This window comes from Haemaphysalis longicornis, unplaced genomic scaffold (assembly GCF_048455015.1).
Source record: "Haemaphysalis longicornis isolate Haplotype H1 unplaced genomic scaffold, Haemaphysalis longicornis Haplotype H1 scaffold_6, whole genome shotgun sequence".
NCBI lineage: Eukaryota > Metazoa > Arthropoda > Arachnida > Ixodida > Ixodidae > Haemaphysalis > Haemaphysalis longicornis.
This window is the reverse complement of record NW_027526407.1, coordinates 24,039,568-24,065,250: the sequence shown is the minus strand read 5'-3', so window position 1 is coordinate 24,065,250 and position 25,683 is coordinate 24,039,568. Positions and strand designations below refer to the sequence as shown.

At 45.4% G+C, this 25,683-nt stretch overlaps 1 protein-coding gene across 1 annotated transcript in view; it reads left to right on the top strand.

The window, feature by feature from the left end:
• The window catches only part of LOC144142309 (uncharacterized), a 91,686-nt gene extending 67,392 nt beyond the window's left edge, over positions 1 to 24,294 (top strand). The window contains 6 exon segments of the mRNA XM_077673711.1: positions 3,474 to 3,638; positions 3,693 to 3,749; positions 3,810 to 3,881; positions 7,218 to 7,367; positions 17,585 to 17,866; positions 23,995 to 24,294. Of these exon segments, the coding sequence (XP_077529837.1) occupies positions 3,474 to 3,638; positions 3,693 to 3,749; positions 3,810 to 3,881; positions 7,218 to 7,367; positions 17,585 to 17,866; positions 23,995 to 24,111 (843 nt within the window). The 3' untranslated portion in view covers positions 24,112 to 24,294.
• Positions 24,295 to 25,683: the final 1,389 nt, after the last annotated feature.

Genomic DNA, 25,683 nt, shown 5'->3' with positions numbered 1-25,683 from the left:
TCCTCGCCAGTTCACGTGCTTTCGCGTCTGAAGTGGGCAGCACATTTGCGGTGTCCCTGCTACAGACGCCGAGTTCCCGAAACCGGTTTCTGCGGTTTCTAGAGCGTGCTAACCAGTATAGGAGTAATGTGAAAGGTTCGGACAAAACCATTCGGGCTCGCCGGGTGTACGTCGACGGGAGAGGGCCGCCGGCTCTGCTGTTTCCCCAGCCTAGGCCTACTAATGCAGGCTGCGCCAATTTCTTTTTTTGAACCGCGCAGTCCCAATACCTACTCCTGGGCTGGTTGCCTCCTCGCCCCTTTCTATCACACTTCTTAGCCTACCGTATTCCACATTTCCGCTTGGGCGATGACTAAGTTTTGTGGTAACCTTCCACGGCATAACTGAAAGCTTAAACGGCTCTGCTGTTACAACTGGTCATTATAGTTATTGTAGTTGATAAACGACTACTGGAGTGAGAGTTGGTGAAGTTGGGGCCTTTTCGAGTGCGGAAAGCAGCGAGCCACGACAGCCTCTATTACGTGAGACACACGGTTGACTTGCAATCTCAACGGTTTACCGGCACTTTCAGTGGTGTTGCTCGCAACCTCCTCCATTGTAAGGACTGACAATGTCCTTTTCTCGTATCAGTAAAAGGATCCATCACTACCGCTACGCTGACTACACTTTTTTTCCTTTCCATCTGAATAAAACTGCTGACAGAACTTTCTTCGATCCTGTAGCCAGAAGTCGCATATACTATGACAGCTAGGAGGACACATTTGAAGGGTGCTAGAACCATGCATCCCTCTGTCTCGTGAAGTCCTGCATGTTTTTTTGCACCCTCCGTGGTAATCTTACAAAACCTTGCATCACATGTTTACCAGTGCTAGCGAGAGACCTGCCCGCTCAGCTCTAATGGTTCCCTTAAAAGCCCTCCCAACCAGACCCAGATGCCGCCTTTGCTCAGCATTACTTCCCTACTCAGAAAGGCGCGGCGTTTTCTGGACCTCCTCCCACCGTATCTCCTTTTTAGTGTTGTGGCAAATAATGCTGTCCGGTGTCAGAACTAGTGTTGAAGAAAAGAGTAAGGAATCGGTTTTTGGTAGTAGGGGAAGCCTATACTAGCTCGTGTGTTGGGGTGTGTGTTCTGCAGAACGGGCTTTTGTAAGCGTAGGGCAGCATTGTGTCATAGTAGGTCTGGGTTTGTAGGCGGCGATAAAGGCGTCCATCGTTGTTGTTGGGACCGGGACCAGGGAAGAAGGCATAGCTGAGGCCTTGTTTATGAAGGAATATAGATATTTGCATACCTGCTTCTGACTGTGAGGTAGGTGAGGAATTTTATGTTATTTCTGCTACGTCGACTTGGAAGTCTCTTACCGAAGCAGCGCCCCAACCTCAGTGCTTGCTCAAAAAAATGTTTAATGTAACTCTCCGATCGTTTGGAACGCCCGGGCAGCTGTCGAAGGTTAGAGTGGCGTAGTATCCGTGCGATATTGATTGTTGGTAGCCACCGCATGCATCGTTGAGAGGTTCCCACATGAGGTCAGCAGCGACCCTCAAACACGGCCCCTGGATTTTGGCCCTAAGGCAGAACGTGCTGCTCATCGAAAGGGTCGGTTCCCGTCCGTAGCAACTTTCCTCGTCCCACTTCTGATGTTACACGCCACAAAGACACATGCACCAGGTGCAGACTCTCTGCCTCCGTTGCGAGCTTATTCTCCATTGTATTATGACCCAAACTGGGGAACCATACTGGCAATTTGCGGTGTCCATCGCGACGTACAACACAGTTGCTGGACTTTTCCTCGCACCAGGCATAACCCCATTTCCTTCACCACGTATTTCACCCCCCCCCCTTTCCGTAAACCTGCCACATCCGGGCCTCTACTCCACTGGATCTTCGCCCGATCCTCTGGCATAGCCTCTTCCGGCACAACTACCATGCACGTGACCCTGAATACTTCAGAGCACCCGTGTAAGCGCAATCTCGAACCAGTAAATCTCCGGTTGCGCTTCGATTAATACTTTTCTCACTCTCTCCCCATCATGTCTTATATTGGCGACATCTTCACTAGAAGTGAGCAAATAATACTATGGTGATGTTGTTGGTAATGGCGATGATGACGGTGGTCTCAGTGAAACTTGCTCCGGCTGTGCTTGGGGCGAGTGCTAAATACAGTTTCGTTTTTGGTGGTAGTGGCGAGTGGCGAACGTCAGCAGGGTTTTTTTGCTGTTGTGAGCTACGAAGTCGTGAACCCTGGTTTACGTCATGCCGCTGCGTCCGCGTATCTGCTGGAGGAGTTCGTCACGTAGGGTCTACGAAGATATCGAAAACGCTGTGTTCGGCGGCCTTTAATGTAAACGCGATGGTTATGGCATAGAATGGGGGTTATTTTGATGCTGGAAGAGACGTTCGGTGAACGGAAGTGGGCGATGCCAGAAAAGCGTGGGCTAGCTGGTATTTGAGAATCTGGGTCATTATGTTATGAAGGCCGAAATGCAGGAGCTGCTTTGCCCGATTACAAGGTCTATTTAGTCTGTCTTCCGGATCAGAGCTTAGAGTTTTCAGTGTTTGGAGACTTCAGCTGGCTATGTGATGTTTCGGGTTATATGCGGCTGTTGATGAGTTATAGGTGGATGCGACTTGTGCCGTCTCCGGCTGGGTCGTGGCGGTGCGTACAATAGGGCGAATGGAATGAACTATATAGTTGTTTAGTATAATTACATTGCCGCAGAGGTGCGCTTCGTGGGTATTGACTTGAGGAGCGGGAAATGTACTGATCGCACCAACAAGTTAGGTGCTCTGCCCTTCTTTGTCTCTCCTGTTTTGTTGTATGCTTTGCACATCTATACCAACTTGACTAAACCATTACAGAAGTGGACTCGCGCTGAGTGCGTGGTAAGGGCACTACCGCACTCATTGGTATTTGCACCTCCCCACCAGTTCTATTTGAAAGAAGGCCTCAAAAGCATGTGCACCTTTCCAGCTCAAGGCAGTCATTTCAACAGTGATTACTTTGTAGTTAGTAAGCAAAATGGAAATTTTTGTCGCGCAGATAGTTTTGGGGGCTAAAACTTTCTTTGTGCACAATTTCAAGTCCATCACGTTGCGCAAGTAAGCTCCAGAGCCATTGGCACTATCCCATACAAATGCATACGGAGTAAGATTGGACAGCGAATTGCACAAAAATATCCAGAATCCTGGAAAATTATTTCATTTTTCATCTCCACGTTCCCTTCTTGCTTTATGCCAAATATTACATTCCTGAAGTGATTTCGCTAGGTTACACAGAGGCGGATGGTGAGCGAAAAAGGTGGGGTAGGAGAATTGCACATAATGTACATACTTTGCTTGTACTTTACTTCTTGAGGTTGAAACAATTGCTACGAGAACAATGTGGTCTGAAAAGGATCATCTTTGCCTGTCGCACACGGTGCAATTGTACCTTCAGGGGAGGAAGTATCATCCTGGTGATTTCATGCTGTCGCAGGTCGCCACATCAACGTCGTTCGACGGCCCTGTCGCAGACATCAAAGATGACTTCAAGAAGCAGCTGCAAGACTTCGTGTCGTGTCTACTGGCCCCAGACAATCTTTTGGTGAAGAAAATCAATGGCAAAGAGATATCTTGCCAAGACTTGATGACCGATTTTCTGGTGAGATACGCCTCATCCTCACATATCATGGCTTACCGAGCTCCTCTCTTTCAGGTGTACGTTAAGGCTCTGAAGGAACAGAAGCTACCGGAACCGGGGTCTGTGCTTGAGGTTTGTATTGTACATTTTCTCTCAACTTCGGAAGGTTATATTAGTACTTAAACGTTCCAGGACACAGCAGAAGCAAGCGCCATGGAGGCGGTGACCTCCGCCAAGGAATTATACAGAGGCGGTATGGAGCAGGTAGGCGGATATTGTGTGCTCATTAAAACAAGCAGAAATAACTACGTTTGTTTTTTGCGGCATCAAAACAATAGTTTACAAAGAATTTCGATGTCCCCTAAAATAAGTTTGATGCCGCGAGTTTCGCGCTGCTTTTTCGCTTGTCACTTTATCAGGATTTCGGCTATCTAAAGCTATGCTATCTAAAGCTATCTAAAGCTATGCAGTGAGCCCAGAGACGAGTCTTCATTTTCTTGATTGTTTTACACTGGTTGGGTGTTGCGTCGGCATACCAAGGCTTTCTGGCCGTATAGGGGAGGGCGACGTGATTCATCCCAGGAAGCGAGTTGGAGGTTGCAGTGCTGGCGCTAATACTTTTAAATGCAGAGCATTTCTTTGACTCACGATGTCACCCGGCGTTGTCGGCGTGCCTCGGCGTCCGCAACAGCCGTTCCAGGGGCGCCCTCTCCCCCACTCCTCCTCGCCTGCTCTCCGCTGCTCCTCGCGTGTTCTCTGCGTGCTCGGATCGCGTTCAGCAACAGGTTGGGCGGGCATGCGTCGTAGTTTGGCGCGGGAGCAACAATAGTTGTGGCGTGATCGTGACGTAGTCGTGACGTGGTCGTGGCGTGGTCGTGCCGTGATGGGGCGGTTCTCGGCGTTCGCTCTCGCTGTCAATTTCTTTCGAACCAGATAAAATCGGGTATGTGCGCCCCCCGAAAATGCTGTGCATTTGACCGTGCCCCTCGCGAGGGGGATGTTTTTTTGTTTCAAGGAAGTCCCTTGTTTCTTCATATTGCGAGCTCTCACAATCAAGTCTACATACAAAGGGTTGTGTATATATTTGGCTGCGTGGGGAATGAACGCCCAAAAGCTCTGCACGGACCGTGTTCTCACCTCTCCGCCTTTCCTTTGCTATGAACGTGTGTTTGAGCGTGGTGTAAGGGGAGAAGGCGGCAGACAAAACTGATCGATTCGTGATAATCTGTGCAGTGTATTCACGCTTTGATTCCGCTTGCAGCCAACAGTCTTAGCGTCAGCGTTGCAACTGCCAACTCACTTCACGTCATGACCCCGCGTCGCTTCCATCTCTACGACCCCAATTCTTGGTATATCAGAAGCGTCCAGCACTGCCTGGGTCTGTGGCATACTGACCTTTAGGACAGACAAGTGCAACAAAATTGTCACAAGTAGAGAAATAATGATTGGGTAGCGAAATTTCCTAAATCAATGTAGGCACCCGGAAATTCAGTGAAGTAAGCATTTTGTGCGAAGCAGCATTGTATTGGTACTAAAAAGACAATATTATACATTCCGAGGAGACGAGACCCTTTGGGAGATGTCTAACCACGTACAGAACTGAGGGCTATTCAAAAGTTTCTTAAATGGACAGCCTGCTACCGCGTTGATGGATTTGGCGGGTGGGGCCATTCATTCAGTCTGAACCGATCTTTCTACGCTGCTCTAACATGCAAAATGTGGCCTTCTTGGTTACTGGATGATGAAGATGTCTTTCTAGTGCTAAAAGATGGAACAGCAGGGCGCTCAGAAAATATTGCGCGTTTCACATAAACTAAATGGCAGTCGGAATGTGGTGATCAAATCCGCCAATATGCACAAAAACAGTTTATTAAAAACAGTATATCTTTCGTAAACAACCAATTCTACGCAAACTCAGTTTTTAATTCAGGAGAGAAATATTGGAAGACTCTTTGTATTGCCACGAAGGAAATTTCCACGGCAGCATTTAATCAGTATCGCCGTCAAGCAACCAAACGTATTTCCCGAAGTAGCCATTTCAAGAACACCCATGGGTATCAGATTTTTCTGCCTATTTGGGTGTGCTTCCGCCTTGTCCACTGTCAGTACAGCGTGTTTAGTACAAATCCAGTTCATGCCTAGCGGTAATTCCGTGTAGCCTTCTCCGTGTCCCGTATTACCAGAAAGAAGACCACACTCCAGAACACCCCGTCATTGCGGAATTTGTATGAATCTTGGTTTGCGTGAACTGTTCCGCATTCGTTTTTGGATGACGTGATTAAGTTGAAGCTACTTAGCAGCATTAACCCGTTGGAAAGCCTCGGTGGCATCATGTTGAATAAATATACCTACTCCACCTTGGTTGGGAACTCTATCAGGCAGGGCAATCAACTTTGTGGTCAAATTATTAACCCTAGGTTTATCCACACCACGCAGCCTGTGGGAAGACAAATTCTACAATGAGAGTGTACTGAGTGCACGCGAGGGGACGGTAGAATATGCCCGTGTAGAACGGGAATTCCACTCAAGGAGCGTCATGACTAAGGACAACGGTAACCCGACAGGGACTCTTAGTTGTCCTGCCTTCGGTACAGTATAAACACTGATCGATGCTGCGCTATAAAATTCCAGCTGAACCGAACTTTGGGAAATTAGTTGCGTAAGCTGTAAGCTTTATAAGCACGATTTCGCGTATTAGGTAATTGCCGTAAGCACCGCATTGGGCGGGGCGACATACACTGCTTCTACTTGACCGCTGAAATTTGCGGCGCTGTAAAACTGGTTGTGAAGCTAGGAACTATCTGCTTCCCAATGAGCGTTAATCTGCGTACGCACTTGCAACATGGCGGTATCGCCATGCGCTGGGATCTTAGAGCCATAATGTTGATTGTTGTGAAGGCAACTGCATTTCAATTAACATTTTATTTCCGTACTTTTGTTGGCGAGCTGAACTTACCTCGCTCCATTCTCGTTCCTGCCTACTCATTCTGTTCCAGTCAATACTTTTTATCGCCCTTTTCTTCACATCGTCGTCCTCACCATATAATTGGGAAAAGTGAGCAAAACTCAAAGTAGTGACAAAGTGTTGTTAGCGACCGATTAGTGCGGTGGCAGAGGAACCCGCGGAACGCACATTCAACTTATATTTTGTTGTTACTGCGCTCCGCAAGGTGGAACAAGCTCTGGGGGAGCACGGGTGTACAAATGATTGAGCGAAGCTCGCGAACTGCTCGAAGGAAATCATGGCGGATCAGAGTGCGGGATCGTGTTTGTAAAGCAACGTCTCCGCTTGCAGTAAAAAAGAGTCCGCGGATGGATTTCAGTTTCTTACAAGACGATGCTGGGATTCCGCGACGTAATATTTTCCCATCTTGATTATGGCTGGGTGGCTGGTTGAGTGAATGGCACTGGCAAATACAGCGCCCCAAATTTTTGGCACGGTTACATTTTATGGCGGTGCCGGATGGGTCGTGCCTATCTAATCTGGCAGCAGGTTGTTCAATGGCAGACGCTGAATTAGTAACCCTAGTGGTTTAATACTCCAGAGCTCTTTGGGCGAGTCTGAGGTTGTTGCTAACGTGAGCCCTTCTTTTGCTGCAGGTGTGTGGAGAGGACCAGCCCCCACTTAGCGGTTCGATGCTTGAGCATCACCACCTAGAGCTGCGAGAGTCGGCGATGGAGCATTTTTCTGCCACGTGCATGGACCACGATGAGGAAATTTCGCTTCGGTACATCGACAGACTCACAGAGGCAAGTTTAGGAGTAGTGCGTACACCGGTCCAAACTGTTAGGGATCCACGAACGCTCGATTTCCGATAGAAGCTGTGCAGCCTGTAGATGGCCTCCAGCGCTGTCTTTAAGATTAGGGCAAGGTGCAGCGTTAATTGTGCGTGAAGAAATTGATGCGGATGCTTCCGTTTTTTGTGGACGTGTTTATACATCTGCCGTCCACAGACAGCGGCCAAAGCCTATTTTGAAAATCATCTTCTGCCTATAACCGATGAAATTTTCATTTCGCATTCGGCATAGTTGTCTTATATCAAAAAGCGGACCTAGGCCTTACTCAGCCAATTTTAATCACTGAATCTCAGGAAACACGAGAGCATAAGCATTGACTGGATAGGTGACAACACTTAATGAAACGTTTTTTCTTGCCGTAAAGATGAGTGGATTTATGAATAACAGCAGCACTGCCTATAATTTAGGATGACCATTCGAGCGTGATCCAGCACGAAAGCCTCCGAAGCATGTCATTTGGACGAGCTAATTAATGGTCCTCGAGGGGCGACGGCCACAGAGGGAAAGGAACCTCGCCACCTCTCATGGATTCGCCATGACCACGTGTCCATGACGCAGTTGCCGAAGCACCATATAAAAGAGAAGTGTCTCGCAGAGGATCGTGCCTTAGTACGAGGAATGACGTCCTCAGCAGCGGCGGGAGTTTGGCCAACGCCACCGTCTCTCAGACGCAGCGGGGAAAAATGAGGGCGCACATGAAGCCCCGAATGTGATCGTCGTCGTCAGGCCAATCAGACCACCTAGGGAACTATTCGCGGCTGCGCAAATTAACGGCGAATTCTCCATTTTTTTCGCGTGAGCAAAACTTGAGCGACCAATGACGTGTGCACTTATAGCTATGACGACATGCGGTGTAACAGGACACTTAGTTTATAAAGAACACAACCAAGCTATGACATGTTGCCCCCCAAAAATATAAAAACGCTTGGCATATGTTATACAAATTAGGACGGTAGCTGAGGCTGGCAAGAGAAACCCTTTCATTCAGGTTAAATCAGCGTCAACACCACAAGCCGATCCAACAACGTTGATCCAAAAGCAAGCGAAAGACGATGTTGAAAAACATCACGCAATCTTTTTAGCGTATGTATTGATTTCTTTCAGTACATTTCAGTAACATAGTTGAGATCTCTGCTTCACTGCAAGCATTGTTGCGTTATCACCTTCCCGACCATCACCACCGCCACACTATCGTCTACTGCTATATGTCACAAGTTGGTGGCGTGACAATCGGTTTTATGACGTTGTAAGGAAACTGAAACTGTTCGCCTGATGACGGCAGAGCATACTGATGCCGCCGATTTCCTCATTCGTCAAGCTTGAACTCAATCAGCACAATAATGAATAAATCAGTCAGTTGTCTCTGTTAATTTTCTCTTGACATGATCGTGTGATCACCAGCTTACTTGCAGGAGTGTGGGAAAAAAGCCATATGTGAGGTTATCTGACATGGAGATTCTTGTACTGCCCTCTAATATTGCTGTGGCGCTAAACAAATTATTTTTATTTTATTCCAAAGATTAAAATTAAATAAGGGACGTTATTTTTGTGTGTTTCGTCATCGCCGACTTGGTAAGAGTCAGAAGTAGTATTTCTTACCCTAGAAAACAGTTTTAACCCTCGCGTCATGCGAAACTGCGCCTGCTACAAATTCACGGCGATTTCACGGCGCCGAAGGTTATTGAAACTTTTTGCCCTATTTCACGGCAATGGCAGCCGCCCTTTGCAAACTGCTACGTATTATCACGTCATTTTTACGGAAGCTGAAGTTAGCAAAGTGTGACCTAAATGTTCCCGCCAGCTGTTTATATTACGTCACGCCTTCTAAGCCAATCATAGGGATGGTGTGTCATACAAGCCGTATAGCCGTTGAAATACAGACCTTCCACAGGTCCACATGACAGACATGACAGACCTACGTTGTTATGTCCGCTGCATTCCGTCTTGTTTTTCATCGCCGGGCAAGGAATATGCCCTTTCAGTAGAGAGAAATAGGGCAAACTTTAAAACCGGGGCAAGTAGACATCACGAGACGTCAAAATGACGACACCGCACACACCCGTTTGTCAACCGGAAGCACATAACCACAACTGAAAGCAAATCAGGGGCGGTATTCTCGTGTTTTGTCCATTTTGTGTCTGTTTCAAAAGTGTCCGTTTTGAGCAATCCCTGATTGGCTAAAAGCGATCACCCAGATGTGACGCCAAGCAAAGCGGCAGAGCTATGAGCCGCGGCCTCTCGGAGCAGACGATTGGGAGCAGACGATTTGTCGTCGCCTTGTTGTTTCGCTGGCAGAACAATGAACGCATAAAGTATAGTATAAAATAGGTTTGTTCGTTGTTTACAAGAACAATCGCGCAAAAGTAAACCCAAAGCCCGCCTACATCTTGAAGTACGTCACAATAACATGGACGCAAAACGGACGTCTTCAAAACCGACAAACACGAGAATATCGCCCCAGAAAAATCTTTCGGAAAATTCACAAAAAAAAACTTTGGGAAAATTCACAGGACCCCCGGGAGCATATAACGGGGCTGCCTTCCTTATCGCTTCACTTGCTCGGAGATTAGCGGCAGTTGAACCACGTGCCTAGGCGAGAATGAAACGCCTGCTGCGCGTGCGCCTTATCAGCGATGGATGGGACATCGGTGCGATGGTTTCAATGCAAGCGAACCACGTGACCAGGCGAGATTGTATATGAGAACACTGAACTGACTGTGTTTAGAGGAAGGAAGACAGAGAAAACGGGATGCACACACACAAACGCGTTGCTTTTCCGGCTGCTTTGACAGTTAAACGGTTTCTCAGCCTCGCCATCTATGGCATGCCAGCTGGGCCTTCTGTGCGTGCAGTTCAGTGCAAGCGAAACAGTAATTCTGTCATCCAGTAGATACACGAAACACTGTGTACATTCTTTGCTTTTGCTCGTAATAATTAGGTTTAGAAGTGTCAATTCTGAGCCAAATTTGTGATATATATATATATATATATATATATATATATATATATATATATATATATATATATATATATATATATATATATATATATATATATATATATGTATGTATGTATGTATGTATGTATATATGTATGAATAAGGGTTGGCAGTCAAGGAAACCTCGGAAAGCAAAGGGAGGATGTGTTAGGTCATTGAAATAGATAAAGAATTTGGAAAGACAGAAAGAAAGTGGAAGAAAAATGCCCCCCAGGTGGGATCCGCACCCACGACCTCCAGAATACGGGTCTGGTGCGATAACCACTACGCTAACGGCGGGGCTTTTTTCCCCTCCACTTTCTGGGGTATATATATATATATATAAAACTAGAGAAAGATAAACTCACAAAGCGCGCAGAAATAGTATAAGTAAAGAGTCGGATACACAGCAAGAACAATAACAAACAATGTTTACTTACGTAGCGGCAACGGGACTTGCCTTCATCAGAGTAAAGTTACATGATTTTGCTGTCGCAAACATTTCGACACATTTCTTATATAGGTTTGCATAAAACTGTAAGAAGGAGCGGAAAATGTTTCGGAAATGGAGAGTGGGCATACAGTCAGGCTACGCCTACGTCACAACATCAACAAACAAACAAAAAAAAGAAAAAAAGGGGGGGGGGGGAGCGAGAGAGAGAAAAAGGTGTCGTGTTAACAATGCAGCGTTCAAGGTTGCACCATGACGGGTCAACGTATGCCGCGCGGGCTGCAAGTTCAGACAATGGGGGAAACTGGACAACCGCGGTTTGAAAAGAAAGGGAAGAGTATACAGTAAGGTATTCAGTGGCTGGGGAGACTGGTTCAGGGGGAAGAGAAGAAGGGTGTGCCCCCCGCGGATGAAGAGAATAGAAAGGGGGCACAAAAGAGCATTTCACAGAAGCTAGCAATTGAATAGGAAATAGGTAGGGTCACAAAAGGTTAAACATGAATAGATCACAAAGAGTTAAACATTCTTAAGTGGTGGTGGGAACGAGGCCTCCTTCCCCAGGACAAATGGCATTGTTGAGCCGCATTAGGCTAATAAAGCTGCTGTATTAGGAGAGTTTTTGCGAATTCTGATGGCAAACTCGAGAGTAGGAATAATGAACATAGTTATAAAAATTATGAAGCAGCTAATTTTAATCGAGGGATAAGCACGTTAGTTTTCCGTAACTTTCATTAATGCCAAGTGTAGCTGACCCAAACTTATAAATGAGATAAGATTCCCGAACCTCGCGGTCGTGGTGCGAAGGAAAGAAAGAAAAGCCCACCCGGAGCCCCCAGGTGGGCTCCGAAACCACAACCTCCAGAATTCTGGTCTGGTGCGATAACCACAACGCTACCGGCGGGGCTATTTTTCCCTCCACTTTCGGGGGTATTTATGTAAATGTAATGTTTTGCTGTGCTCTCGATACTTTGTTATTCCCTTTACGTCGCTGGTCACACCTGTGGCTATCTGGAAATTGAGCTGTAAATATCGTACGCGTGTTAACAGATTTGACCTTTCTACAGCATGCTGCAGCCACGACTTTCGGTAAATACCTTTGCTTTTTTAGACGCATCCCTCCTCCTGCACTGCTACCCTCCGGGAACTATTTCTTTGGCTTCCATGTGGATAGTGCAATACAGGATTTAAAGGGTGTGTTTGCTTTTTTAGGTGTGCAAAAACTGCACGTCACAGTCACGACTTGTACAAATGGACAGGACGGGCGTAAGCTCACAACTAGCTTCATTGGAAAAATCAACATGAATATACATTATTTATTGCACTTGCACACGAATCCAGAGGTCGGCGAACTCACTCATGAGTCCACTCACTCAGACTCATTTGGACTCAAACTCACGCGTGAGTTTGAGTTTGAGTGAGCGCGAGGCTAGTCTGGCATGGTGAGTTTGAGCTTGAGTGAGTTTGAGCCGAGTGATCCCGACTGAGTTTGAGTCCGATTGAGTTTGAGTACGCCTGAGACCTAGTGAATTCTGAGTCCATTTTGAGTTCTGAGTACATTTTGAGTTTGAGTCCATTTTGAGTTCTGAGTACATTTTGAGTTTGAGTCCATTTTGAGTTCTGAGTGCATTTTGAGTTTGAGTCCATTTTGAGCTCGAGTACACTTCAGTTTGAATCCATTTTGAGTTCTGAGTACATTTTGAGTTTGAGTCCATCTTGAGTTTGAGTACATTTTGAGTTCTGAGTACAATTTGAGTTTGAGTCCATTTTGAGTTCTGAATACATTTTGAGTTTGAGTCCATTTTGAGTTTGAGTCCATTTTGAGTTCTGAGTACATTTTGAGTTTGAGTCCATTTTGAGTTCTGAGTACATTTTGAGTTTGAGTACATTTTGAGTTTGATGACATATTGAGTTTTGAGTGCATTTTGAGTTCTGAGTACATAGGAGTTTTGAGTCCATTTTGAGTTTGAGTACATATGAGTAGCCTTGTAGGCAGCTATGGTTGGCTGTTGAGTTTCATGCGTCACTGTGGGCTCGGAATTCAGGTTACCTGCGGGTACGGCACCAATCGCGATCTGCATGATCGGTTGGGAGGGAGGAGGTGTCTCATTTTTTTTTAGTTTCTTGTTGAATTTTCATGGCCATAAGCACTTGCTGTATACCTAATTTTCGCGGCTGGGCGCGTGAGTGATAATTGACTGGTGAGGTCATAAAAAAGAGTTGTCTTAACTTTTCCTCCTGACGGGTCCACTAAGAGCGTGGGAAATGGTGGTGGCGGCGCTGGCGTGCTGGTTGTTCGCCTGCTACTGTTAACAGCTTGATATACTAGGGGTGACAAAGGAAGAGGTGAGAGCCGGGGGGAAATGGGGGCGGGGGCTGTCCTTTCTGCTGTTTCAAATGAATTAGCTGAATTGACTGGGAGCGCCCCTTAAGACAGAATAATGACCACTTAGATTAGGTGAAAAGTAAAACTGATGAGGCTAAGGCGTGTAAGGTATCAAATGAAAGGTCCGGATTAACGGAATCAAGCGGGGTAAATAAAAAAATGCTTCCTGATTGTAGTCATCAGGCAGTCATAATGAGTCATAGATTGGGTTAAAATTCAAAATGACGCTGCGAGGGCATGTGGGGAATCAAATTCAAGGTCTCGATGTGGGGAATCATTCGGGAAGAAAATGAGTTATGGATATATCATGACGTAGTTATGGTAAGTCATAGATTCGGTTAAAATTCAAGTTCATGACGCTAGGGCGTGTGGTGTATCAAATTAAAGGTCTGCATGAGGGTAGTCACGTGCTTCCTGATATTATCATGACATAGTCAAAATGGGTCATAAATTAGGTTAAAATTCACAATGATGCCACTGGGTATCCGGGGCATCAAATTGAAGGTTCCGATAAAGGAAATCACGTGGGACAAAAATGTGGTAGGGCTATATCATGAGATAGTCATGGTTAGTCATTGATTGGTTTAATTTCAAATTGATTCCGCTAGGATGTGATGAGTATCAAATTAATGGTCTTGATGAGCGGAATCACGTGGGAGAAATACAAAAATGCTTCCTGGTTATAACCATTAGATTGTCATGGCGAGTCTTATATTGGGGTAAAATTCGAAGTAACCCCAATAGGGCGTGTAGGGTACCAAATTTACGGTCTTGACGAGGGGAATCACGTGGTAGAAATAAAAAAAGGCATGGTAGTTCGAATCATGAGATAGTCGTTATGAGTCATAGATTGGGTTAAATTCAAGGTGAGGCCGCTGAAGCATGTGGGGCGTCAAATTGAAGGTTCCAGTTAGGGGAATCACGTTGGACACCTAAATAATGCGTCCTGGTTACAGCCATGAGAGCCATGGTTATTTTGACTGGTATGAATTCCATATGACCCTGCTTGGGTGTGTGGGGTATCAAATTAAAGGTCTCGTCGAGGGGGATCACGTGGGACAAATATAAAAATGCTTTCTGGTTATAATTATGAGGATATAGCAAAATGTACACACTCTCACTCTCACTCACACTCTCACTCACACTCTCACTCTCACTCTCAGTCACACTCACACTCACACTCTCACTCACACTCACACTCTCACTCTCACTCTCACTCACGCTCTCACTCTCACTCTCACTCTCACACTCACACTCTCACTCTTACTCTCACTCACACTCACACTCACACTCTCACTCTCACTCACAGGCACACTCATACTCTCACTCTCACTCACACTCTCACTCTCACTCCACTCCCAGTCACGCTCTCACTCTCACTCTCACACTCACACTCACACTCACACTCTCACTCTCACTCACAGGCCCACTCATACTCTTACTCTCACTCACAGGCACACTCATACTCTCACTCTCACTCACACTCTCACTCTCACTCCACTCTCACTCACGCTCTCACTCTCACTCTCACACTCACACTCTCGCTCTCACTCTCACTCACAGGCATACTCATACTCTCACTCTCACTCATACTCTCACTCTCACTCTCACTCCACTCACACTCACTCTCTCACTCTCACTCTCACTCTCACACTCACACTCTCACTCTCATTCACAGGCACACTCATACTCTCACTCTCACTCTCACTCCACTCTCACTCACGCTCTCACTCTCACTCTCACAGTCACACTCACACTCTCACTCTCACTCACAGGCACACTCATACTCTCACTCTCACTCATACTTTCACTCTCACTCTCACTCTACTCACACTCTCACTCACACTCACACACACTCTCACTCTCACTCACGCTCTCACTCTCACACTCTCACTCTCACTCTTACTCTTCCTCTCACTCACACACTCACACTCTCACTCTCACTCACAGGCCCACTCATACTCTCACTCACACTCTCACTCTCACTCTACTTAAGCTCACACTCTCACTCTCACTCTCACTCACACTCTCACTCTCACTCACTCTCACTCACACTCACACTCAACTCACACCTCACTCACACACACACTCTCACTCTCACTCACACCCACACTCACACTCTCACTCTCACTCTCACTCACTCACTCTCACTCCCACTCTCAGTCACACACTCACACTCTCGTTCACACTCACACTCACACTCTCACTCTCACTCTCACTCACACTCTCACTCACACTCACTCTCACTCACACTCTCACTCTCACTCGCACTCTCACTCACACTCTCACTCTCACACTCACACTCACACTCTCACACTCTCACACTCACTTTCACTCTCACTCTCACTCTCTCACTGTCTCAATCTCTGTGAGGCCATTTGAGTTCTGAATTCATTTTGACGGCGCAGCCCATTTTGAGTTCCGAGTTCATTTTGAGTTTTGAGTACATTTTGAGTTTTGAGTTTATTTTGAGTTTTGAGTACATTTTGAGTTTGAGTACATTTTGAGTTTTGAGTACATTTTGAGTTTTGAGTTCACTTTGAGTTTGAGTACATTTTGAGTTTGAGTACATTTTGAGTTTTGAGTACATTTTGAGTTTTGAGTTCACTTTGAGTTTGAGTACATTTTGAGTTTTGAGTCCATTTTGAGTTTTGAGTCCATTTTGAGTTTGAGTACATTTTGAGTTTTGAGTTCATTTTGAGTTTGAGTACACTTTGAGTTTGAGTACATTTTGAGTTTTGAGTAAATTTTGAGTTTTGAGTCCATATTGATTTTGAGTACATTTTGAGTTTGAGTACATTTTGAGTTTTGATTACATTTTGAGTTTGAGTACATTTTGAGTTTGAGTACATTTTGAGTTTTGATTACATTTTGAGTTTGAGTACATTTTGAGTTGTGAGTACATTTTGAGTTCTGAGTCCGAATGAGTTCTGAGTTTTGCGCTCAATGTGAGTTTGAGTTTGAGTGAGCGCAGATGTGCTGCTCAGCATTGAGTCTGAGTTTGAGTGAGTGGAATTCGAAAAAAAAATTGTGAGTGAGTTTTAGTGAACCGCGCCAACTTTGCCGAGGTATACACGGATCAGTAGGTATTTTTTGTTTTCATTTTTTAATCAATGCACCATTCTGTTGAACAAAAAAACTCATTTCATAAAACGTAACAGAAGGCTCGCTCACACAATTTTCATGATTTTGACAGATAAAAAGGCGTCTATGAGCTCGCCGGTGACTCGTTCCTGGCTTCTCCTTAGCACATCTGTTTCATTCAATAGCGGCTGGCTGACATGGCTTGTCTCTACAGGCGAAGCAATGGGGTGGAACATCCACCATGGTTGGTTTTGCATTGAAAGCTGTTGTTCCCTCAAGAGGTCAATGACACCACGGCCGGTCTGGCCCGCATATACCTTCCCGCGTCTGAGCGGTGTGGAGCATACAACCACAGCAACTCATCGAATAATCTGTGCAGCATAATTCTATAGACATGCTGTGGTCTTGTCTGATCCTTTGAGGATCTTGGTGCACAAGCTAGCCAATTTGAGAGGGGCAGAAAACACTACCGGCCCTCCGTGCCTGTTGGCTTCATTTTGTATGTGCGTAACTCTCTGGATATAATGTAACACCCCTGGAGTTTTGCGGTCTTTTTGTCAGAAAAAACTGCTAATTACTAAAGGGACAGCCCTAAGTAAACCATTCAGAAGAAAAAGTGCTATGGATGTTGCTACAGTAACTCTCATGCACGAACAAACTGAACGGGGTTCCTTGCGGACTCATCTCCATTGTGGACAAGGCTCCCGTCATTCATTTCTAGGTGAACGTCTACGGTCGGAAAGAGCATTTTATTCCTTAGGCGGATGCTTTAAGCGTTTTGTTTGCTGTTCAGGTTGTTTTTGGTTTCCGCACGCTGCCAGCGCAGCACAAAATGTTTTTGGTTGTTCTTTTCACTGTGGTACATACAAACTGTGGGAATTGCCCAAGAATCCGGAGCTTTGAGGCGCATTCTGCCCACTTCACAAAATGAATGATAGTATGATTTGGAAACGGAAAAGTTCATTGATAAGGCGTGCCGCGTTACCCATGAACATGATGTCGCGTGAGAAGAACAGGCGCGCAGAAGCACGTAGAACCCTGATTCTAAGAAATCTCGTCTGTATGCTGACGTAACTTTGGCCGTAGGACGAAAAACAAATGTGAAGAGAGAGAGAGACGCATGCTAGGTGCAGCAGAAAAGCAGGTGGTGGAGGTAATTTGAGCGTAAAGGCAAAAACGTGAATGCGAGAAAAGCGGGGCGAGGCAGATCATGGAAGTCCTCATGTCAAAGCCTTGCCTGACGGTCTTTCTGCGTCTGTTCTGCAATTTTTCAGGAGATTGACCGGGCATTCGAGAGCTTTGCAACCTGCAACAAACGGAAGGAGGTCTTGGCGGCGGCGCGCACGCTGGCAAAGCTGTGCGCTTTGGTGCTGGCTTTTTACATGGTTTCCTGGGCGTTTGCCTTGGTTGGCCTGCACAGCATCGCCAGCCTCGGCAAGCTGCTTTTCGGCCTGTCCTTCGCTCGCCTCGTCTTCTGGAACTACACCCGCTATAGTGGCCGCATTAAAAACGTGCGCGCCGACATTGACACCATCAAGAGCATCTTTTTCGCCAGAGTAAGTGCTTGCCCTTTCACTTTGTCTTATCTTCCAGCGTGTCGTATGCCGGGCTCAATCAGCAGTAGCATCCGCTGGACACATGTAAATAATAAGATATGGGTATTTACATTCTCATCCTAATTGTGACGCATTTTACTCCCACAGGAAGATAAATATTGGAAGAAAAGGAGGTAAAATACAGTGCACAAAACACGTTTTCTCATGTGGTCCTACACTGCATTAAAAAGTTTTTGTCGCAACACACACAGACACACGCACACGCACACACACACGCTACAAGCACGCACACTTATATTATTGTATATCTATAGTATATGTAAAGAGGTGGATACAAAGCAAGAACAATAACAAAGAATGTTTAGTCACTTAGCAGCGATGGAACTAACTTAATCAGAGTACAGTTACATGATAGTGCTGCCCATGGCAGCAACATCAGTAATTGTATTCTAATGAAGGCAAGTCCCATTGAAATTAATATATATATATATATATATATATATATATATATATATACATTAATATATATATATATATAGCAGAACAGAAAGATACGGGACGAGGGACACCGTAAATATGCATATCAAGGTTGCAGTCGTCATTGCCAGTGCTATTCGGCTTTTTTCCGAAATATTTAATAGGGCCGAATGACGTGTGTTTGTCACGTTTCTTTGATACATTGATAAATAAGCGAAAATATAAGTCGAGAAAAAATCCGCCGTTTTTCCGGGAGCGGGACTCGAGCCCACATCTCCGCATAACCGGTGCGGTGCGTTCGCCATTACGCTATCCCGCAGCGGCTTCTCTCTCGACTTTACCGGGGGGGTTTATATCTACAAGTGCTCTGAGGCCGGTCAACTAGCGCCGCCCCTCGACCACCGCGGGAGACGTAGAACGTCTTCCTTCCCAGCGGCCGCCGTGGTCGGAGGTCGGGGTTAGCAATTGGCATTTCCGAACTGTTGGAGCCAGTGCCTCGTAATGCATGTAGCAGAACAGAAAGATACGGGACGAGTGACACCGTAAATATACATATCAAGGTTGCAGTCGTCATTGCCAGTGCTATTCGGCTTTTTTCCGAAATATTTATTAGGGCCGAATAACGGGTGTTTGTCACGTTTCTTTGATACATTGATAAGTAAGCGAAAATATAGGTCGAGAAAAAATCCGCCGTTTTTCCGGGAGCGGGACTCGAACCAACATCTCCGCATAACCGGTGCGGTGCTTTCGCCATGACGCTATCCCTATATATATATATATATATATATATATATATATATATATATATATATATATATATATATATATATATATATATATATATATATATATATACATAGAAGCTTTTTAGAACTCGGCAAAGAGGTGACTCAGATTTTAGGTGTATGATATCAGCAAGTTGTCTTTTTTAACCGTTTTGAAGGACCGTCTTCACGAAGAGCGTATAGAAGCAAGCGCAGACTTTTACTTTTAGTTCGCTGATCTTGAAATTGCTGCACATGTTTTACTGGAAATATAAATAATTTATGTTCGTCTTATTAGACACCTAAGCTAGAGATCTAAGCTATGGTTTAGCTTTCAAGTGCAATTGAAGGCATTGTAGTCATATTTTATTCGTTGGTATTTTTACCTTTGTCCTTCGCTCACGAACGTGAGCTTAAAGAGGGAAGTAATGTTGTTTTAAATTTTTTGTGCACCTGAACAATCCCCACTGGCGTTCAAATAGTCGGCCCACTAAGCGAGTTTAAGTGCAGCACTTTCGTAATAACCTACTGATGCAATTGCAATTGATGTGGAATGTGAGTGGTAAAAACGTGTGCTGAAGCTGAAAAAACAAGATAAAAAGAAAGACATGCGCCCCTTCCTCTATTAGAAAAGTCTCAAGCTGTCACTGCTGTTCGGTCTTCAGGACACGTGTTCTTGACCTTCAGGCCGTCAGCTCGTCAGCTTGCACACCCGCTACTTGAGTGAACGGTAACGGAGAGACATACGGTAGTATGGGCATTCCCACATGCGTGGGTACGTCATCCAGGGAATCTGATGAGACTGGAGTTGTAGGATTATTGGATGTGATAAGTGGTACGTAGAACGGTGCTAAATGAAGTTTGAGTTTGGAGACTGCGCCAGAAGGCGGCATCTTGAGTGTTCAGATACGGGTGACTCTGACATTTGTGGTGGCCGAGGCCACAGTAGTGGTAGGTAGACTCATTTCAGCAAAGTTAAATGTATGACATCACAGGGAGATAGACTTAGTCATTTCCTGTAGGCGATAATTCAAGGAAATGACATCGCGGGTAGCGCATTTGACATTTGACAAATGACATCGCGGGTAACGACTCATTATTTGCAAGGCGTGTCCCGCAGACTATATGATTTGACTATATGCGGAGAGAGCGACGGAACGGTTTGAAAAAGCTTGATGGCTAGGGAAGCATCCCGAAGCTATCATGGCGGACCTGTTTCCAGGTGTCTGTGCGAGGTTTCAAACTTTTCGTCGGGAGATCTGCCATATAGGTTCCAGTCTTCTCGCACTCCTCCATCATAACGTTCTAGAGTACCTCTATACAAAATTTGAACGTACTTTCCCCTAGAATTTTATAAATATCAACGTTTTTTTCGGCGTGCAAGATGGCCGCTTAGAGGTAGGTGTTACGGCAAGTTGAACAAATCTAGCTAACTTCGCCGTCAGGGTGGCCACTCGAATGCCATTCTCGAGTTATCGCGGGGCTGTTCCGATGGTTTTCAAGTTAAAGCAACTCTCTAGGCGCATTTTTAGTAAAGTTACGGGCGAAAACTCTAATCTAAACAAAATACTCACCGTAGCCGCCCTATTTGCTGCAGCGGCCTTCGCAACATCGCAAAATCAGGAAGTAATTCACCCAACGTGGCTTTGAACAGTTGAAATAGGCTAACCCTTCCGCTGCATCCGATAGGCACTTAGAAAGAAAGAAAGGCTGAAATATTACAGCGCTTGTCGATAGTCTAAGTAAACAAACCGTAGTAGGCACTAGCGTAACCAGCCGAGCAGTAGTATTTAATTCGCAAAGATCACTATTCGTTAGGTAAGGTAAAAGGATTGTTTGAAAGGCTAAAGACCTTCCGCAACATCAGACACTGACCAACGAAGCGGAAGAACTCTAAATAGCTTCAGTGCTATGCCGAAACTGCCGTGATCATACCGATCTGGGTGTACGGAGGCGATCAAGGTGACACAGGCAACACGGCTACAATTTGAATACTTGGACATCCTCTGGGGGCACAACTAAGTACTACATCCACTTGCAGTAACCAACCGAGCAAGGGCTACCTGGATATCTAACTGGCTTTTATGTAAAAAATACGGGAATAGAATTTCTGAAAACCTGCCATGTCCCAAGGACTTCAGGCTTTAGCAAGCACAGGGGTACCTAATTTTCGTGCAGGCCTTCCAAAAGGCCACGGTTATTGGGGTAACCTGTTTTACAGCATAGAATAGTGTTCTGATGGCGTGGAAGCACTCTAATACACCTTCAGAGGTCTTCTTTGGCCAGCTGTGCTTCAAACTATCCATGTTTTGTAGCCATACACTTCAGCACAGCATTGAATCGTTTTTCGAACGGCCAGATGTCAGCGGAGTTTCCTGCTGTAAAACAGCGCCTCAGTTTACTGCTTCGCAACCACGGGTATTAAAGAATTGCCTCAAATCCACGCTGTCAAGATGGTAGACAAAGTGATTTTCAATTGTAATAACATGTTGTGACAGGCAAGGTAAAAAATTGTATTGCATGTAATGTGAAAACACCGTTATTTACAAAATGGTAGCGGTGACAATCCATAATACACCAACGTAAACTACAAATATGGGCTGTGGAGCGGAAGAGTTTTATTTACACCTTCCGATGGGCACATCTTGAGAAAGAACGCCGCTGTATAGAAATAAAACATGGGAGTAGGAATTGTAAGAAAGAGGTTAGCAATGGCAGCAAGGGTAATAGCTGAGTGACTCCACAAGGTGACCACCTCACATTTGAGCCGACTAGCTGTTGTTTTTCAGGAGGCGAAAAACCAGAAAAGCTGACGCCTGAAAGATTTCCTCGCATTGAATACAATATCCGCTGATGTAAACGATTCTGCACCACTCCACTAGCCCGCTTCTTAGAGTTAGGGCAGCACCTATCTGAACTTTTGAAGTATAAAATTATACAATCATACCTTTCAACCTCTAAGTGTTGACTTGTATTCCACTATTTGTAACAATTCAAACCAGAAAACATTCATTCTGCACCTGTGCATCTTGCTCATATCAGGATGGGTGGGGATTATTTTTTGTGATTGCTACTGGTTCGGCCCAAATTAGGCAGTAAATCTGCAATGCCAACCTTTCTGTTCTTACTAACGCAGTCTCCTGAGAGTGACTGGCATTGAATGAAAAGCGTTGTGAAAAAGTTTGGCTTTTGACGTGCTGATCCCGTCAGCGGCATGCTCCAGGAAATTTGTGCCAGAAAGAGGTGTGCGATAGAAGGTCTTTTGGCGGATCAAAGACATAAATAAAGAACGGTAAATTTTTGAGTCTACATATTTTCTGTTGAATGCGAGAATCCGAACTGCGCGTTGGAATTCTGCTTATGCCCACGTACTTCGGACATCGGTTTCTGAAGTTAAGGAGGTTTTTACTCATGTTTGTGTTGCACTAGCCTCGAGCCCACGCAAAGTACGGAAAATGTTAAACCTTAATAAAAATGGATAAAGAAGTACAGCAAAAAGTCCTAAACAAACAGGAACATATAAAACATATATCCCTCTGCTTCACGCTATAATATACAAATGGCGGCTCCACTCCTGGCCTGCTCATTTTTTAGAGTGGGAAAACCAAAACGCAGGGTTTTAAATTATATCTCCCACAGTAGAATTCCCCGGTGATTTACTCTAATAAACGAACGCGAGTGGGACAAGCCTCGTTTGCAAGTTGTTGCAGCTAGAATAACTAAGGCCTTGCCACAAACTATGCAATCTGTTTGTTTAGTGTTTTGTTTTTAGCGTCCGGCAGCACCAAGCTGTGTTATCTCTGCTTCAACCGAAGTGGTTGTCGTGTTCATTTCTTTTGTATGCCGCACGGGCTATCTTATTTCGTAGTGATCAAGTGTAGCGCAGCAGAAACACAAGGGACAGAAAGAATACACACGGACGAGCCGTCCTGTCCCGTCCCGTGTGTTTCTGCTGCGCTACATTTGATCACTATGAACTACCAACTAGCCCAGTCTACAGCTTTACTTAGTTATGTTATTTCATTGGCAGGGTGTTTCACTCTGACGTCACCAGCTAGAATACTCTTCTTTGATCTCCATTATTCTGGTTTTAATTCGATGGTTCGAGTAACAATCACTCCGAAAGATAAATGCCCGCCAAGCAGACACCACGCCATTGGATTCGGTGGCACTCACCTGCGCACGTCATTTTGTTGACTGCTGCTTCGCTGCCTTCGCTTCCCTAACAACTAAGAAAATACTTTGAGTTGTTAGGGGAGTACAAGTTGCTGCTATAAACATATTTTTCCTTCAACGCAGGTGCGTTGTCTTTGGCTACGTGACAATACTTTTTTGTTTGATTAGAGCTTATTCGTAATATTTGGTCGAAACTAATCTGCGAGCCGTCAGGATAGAAGTACGAGCAGCGATAATTCTGACAGCCGCTTTCAGGGTATCACTACGCAAGCAGCATTCAAGGAATCGGGCGTTCTCAGCGAGAAATTAGCGGTTAAAAGGCGTGTGGCGACGACCTGAAGCATGCAAGCGGGATGTCTGGTTAATTCTATTGGGTAGCTCTATATTCAAACCTACCGTTAATGGAGAATGAGATCTCTCAATTGAAAGAGGCCGCGTAAAATAGGTGATAGGAAATGGTAGCCGTAGTTTGCAGTGACTGCTGGAGATAAAAATATTCTCCGGTAGCTTCGCAATGAATTGAACAATTCTCCGAGTCGATTACCATTTGTTAAAATTTGCAGCAGCCATTTACTTTTGCTGCCGTTAATTAAATCTTAAAAAGTCTTCGCATTTGCACGTGGCGCTAGAAGCTGCATGCTGTGCACTGCTGGTGGCTGACCAAGTTCCTCATATAAAATTTAAAGCGGCGGCGGGTTGTTTTTCTTGCAGCTGCAGGAGCATTTATACGAGTCAGCGATGCGGGATCCCGCTGTGCTGCCACACCTGACAGAGGACGAAGATGAAGCCAGGAGGCCACCACCAAACTTTCGCTCCAACGCCAGTTGATCGGGAAATGCCCAGACACACTGCCGAAGTACCGTGTACTAGGCGTATCCATTTCTGTTTGTTTTACTATTGTAGAGGAATAAAAGAGGACGTGACCTTGCTACCTTGCTACCTTGCTACCTTGCTGTCCTTACAAATTAAAGACGTTCCGCTCAACGTGAAAGTTGTCGGAAGTGCAGAGGAGTGATTGGCTATGACGGGCTGTAATTCTTTCTCTGCTACCACCCATCATGCTCTTCGCCTCCCGGTCTGACTCCTCTCTGGGTGAATTGAACGGAGGTTTGTGCCATGCAATTCAAATCTCTTGCCTTCGCTGTGCTGACGCACCCTTGCCTGGAACAGCGCGAACGGGAGTTCTGTTCTTTTGGTGCTTGCTTTCATCCCGCACGAGCTCGCGCCTTTCTGCGTAGTTTGGAACACGTCTTTTCTGGCGGCCACTTTTTTTTGCCTTACTGTCACAAAAACCACCCAACGGGCATTCCTAATTAATTCGACACGGGTGCTGCCGGTTATATACACAAATTTTGCCGCAATTGTATTAGTAGTTTTCTTTGCGCTAAACAACGCCGGGATGTTACACAAGCGCCAGCAGTTCAGTAGCATGGAGCGGTTATGTTTATATAAACCGCTTGCTTTTTAAAGCCTCTGTTGTCCGATACGCTGTAACGCCGTGAGGCTCTACTTCAGTCCTTTATCTTGCTGCGCCGCCTGATTTAGGCAGTCGCTAGACATTGCGAAGGCGAACGAGCTACGACTACAAGACGAGCTCCTAAAGTGCTCTGCACTTACAAATTTCGGCAAGTACCTACTAGCTTGTTGATTTGGCTTTTGGGGGTCAACCCGCTTGTAAAAATACCGGGAAACATGCAATTATGTTCAAACAAACTAAACCCCCGCGATACCACACCTCTTTTGGTGTGGGCATGATCACATGCAGCGTTGAATTTTTTCTTCCGGATGACGGCAGCCATGTTTAACTTTGGGAATATCACGCTTGTTTACGCTGCTCCCAGCTGTCAGCATGTGAAATTACGCATACAGATTAAGGCGAGGAGCCTGTGAACGGTAAGTCACGATCTGATGCTTTGCTATCATTACTTCATCTCGGCGCTCGTGATCACTCTTCCAGTGAGTAAACCACCTATTTTCTCAAAGCTGTAGGCAATCAAAATGATGTTCAGAGAAGGCGCCTGTGAACGGTATGATTAGGTTACTATCTTATGTTCGACATTGTATAGTCTCCAGTCTCCAGTTTTCTTTTCACGCGCGTAAGTCACCTGCATTCCCCAGCTATACCGTAGTAAAGTGGCTGCCTCTCCAAGCTATAAACACTCGAAATAACACCTAATGACTTTAACGAGGTCTGTGTAAAAGGCGTAAGTTACAATCTGATGCTTACGTCCTCTTTTTCTTCATTGTGGGATCCGGTTTTCTTTTCACATGAGTGAATGAACTCGTTTTTCAAGATCCCACCACTTGCTGCAAGTTTTCGCTGCAATTATGAGTTTTTACAGCGGAGCAATTTAAGCTTTTATTTTCGCCTTGGAAACCATCATCATCGGCGAAGTGGAC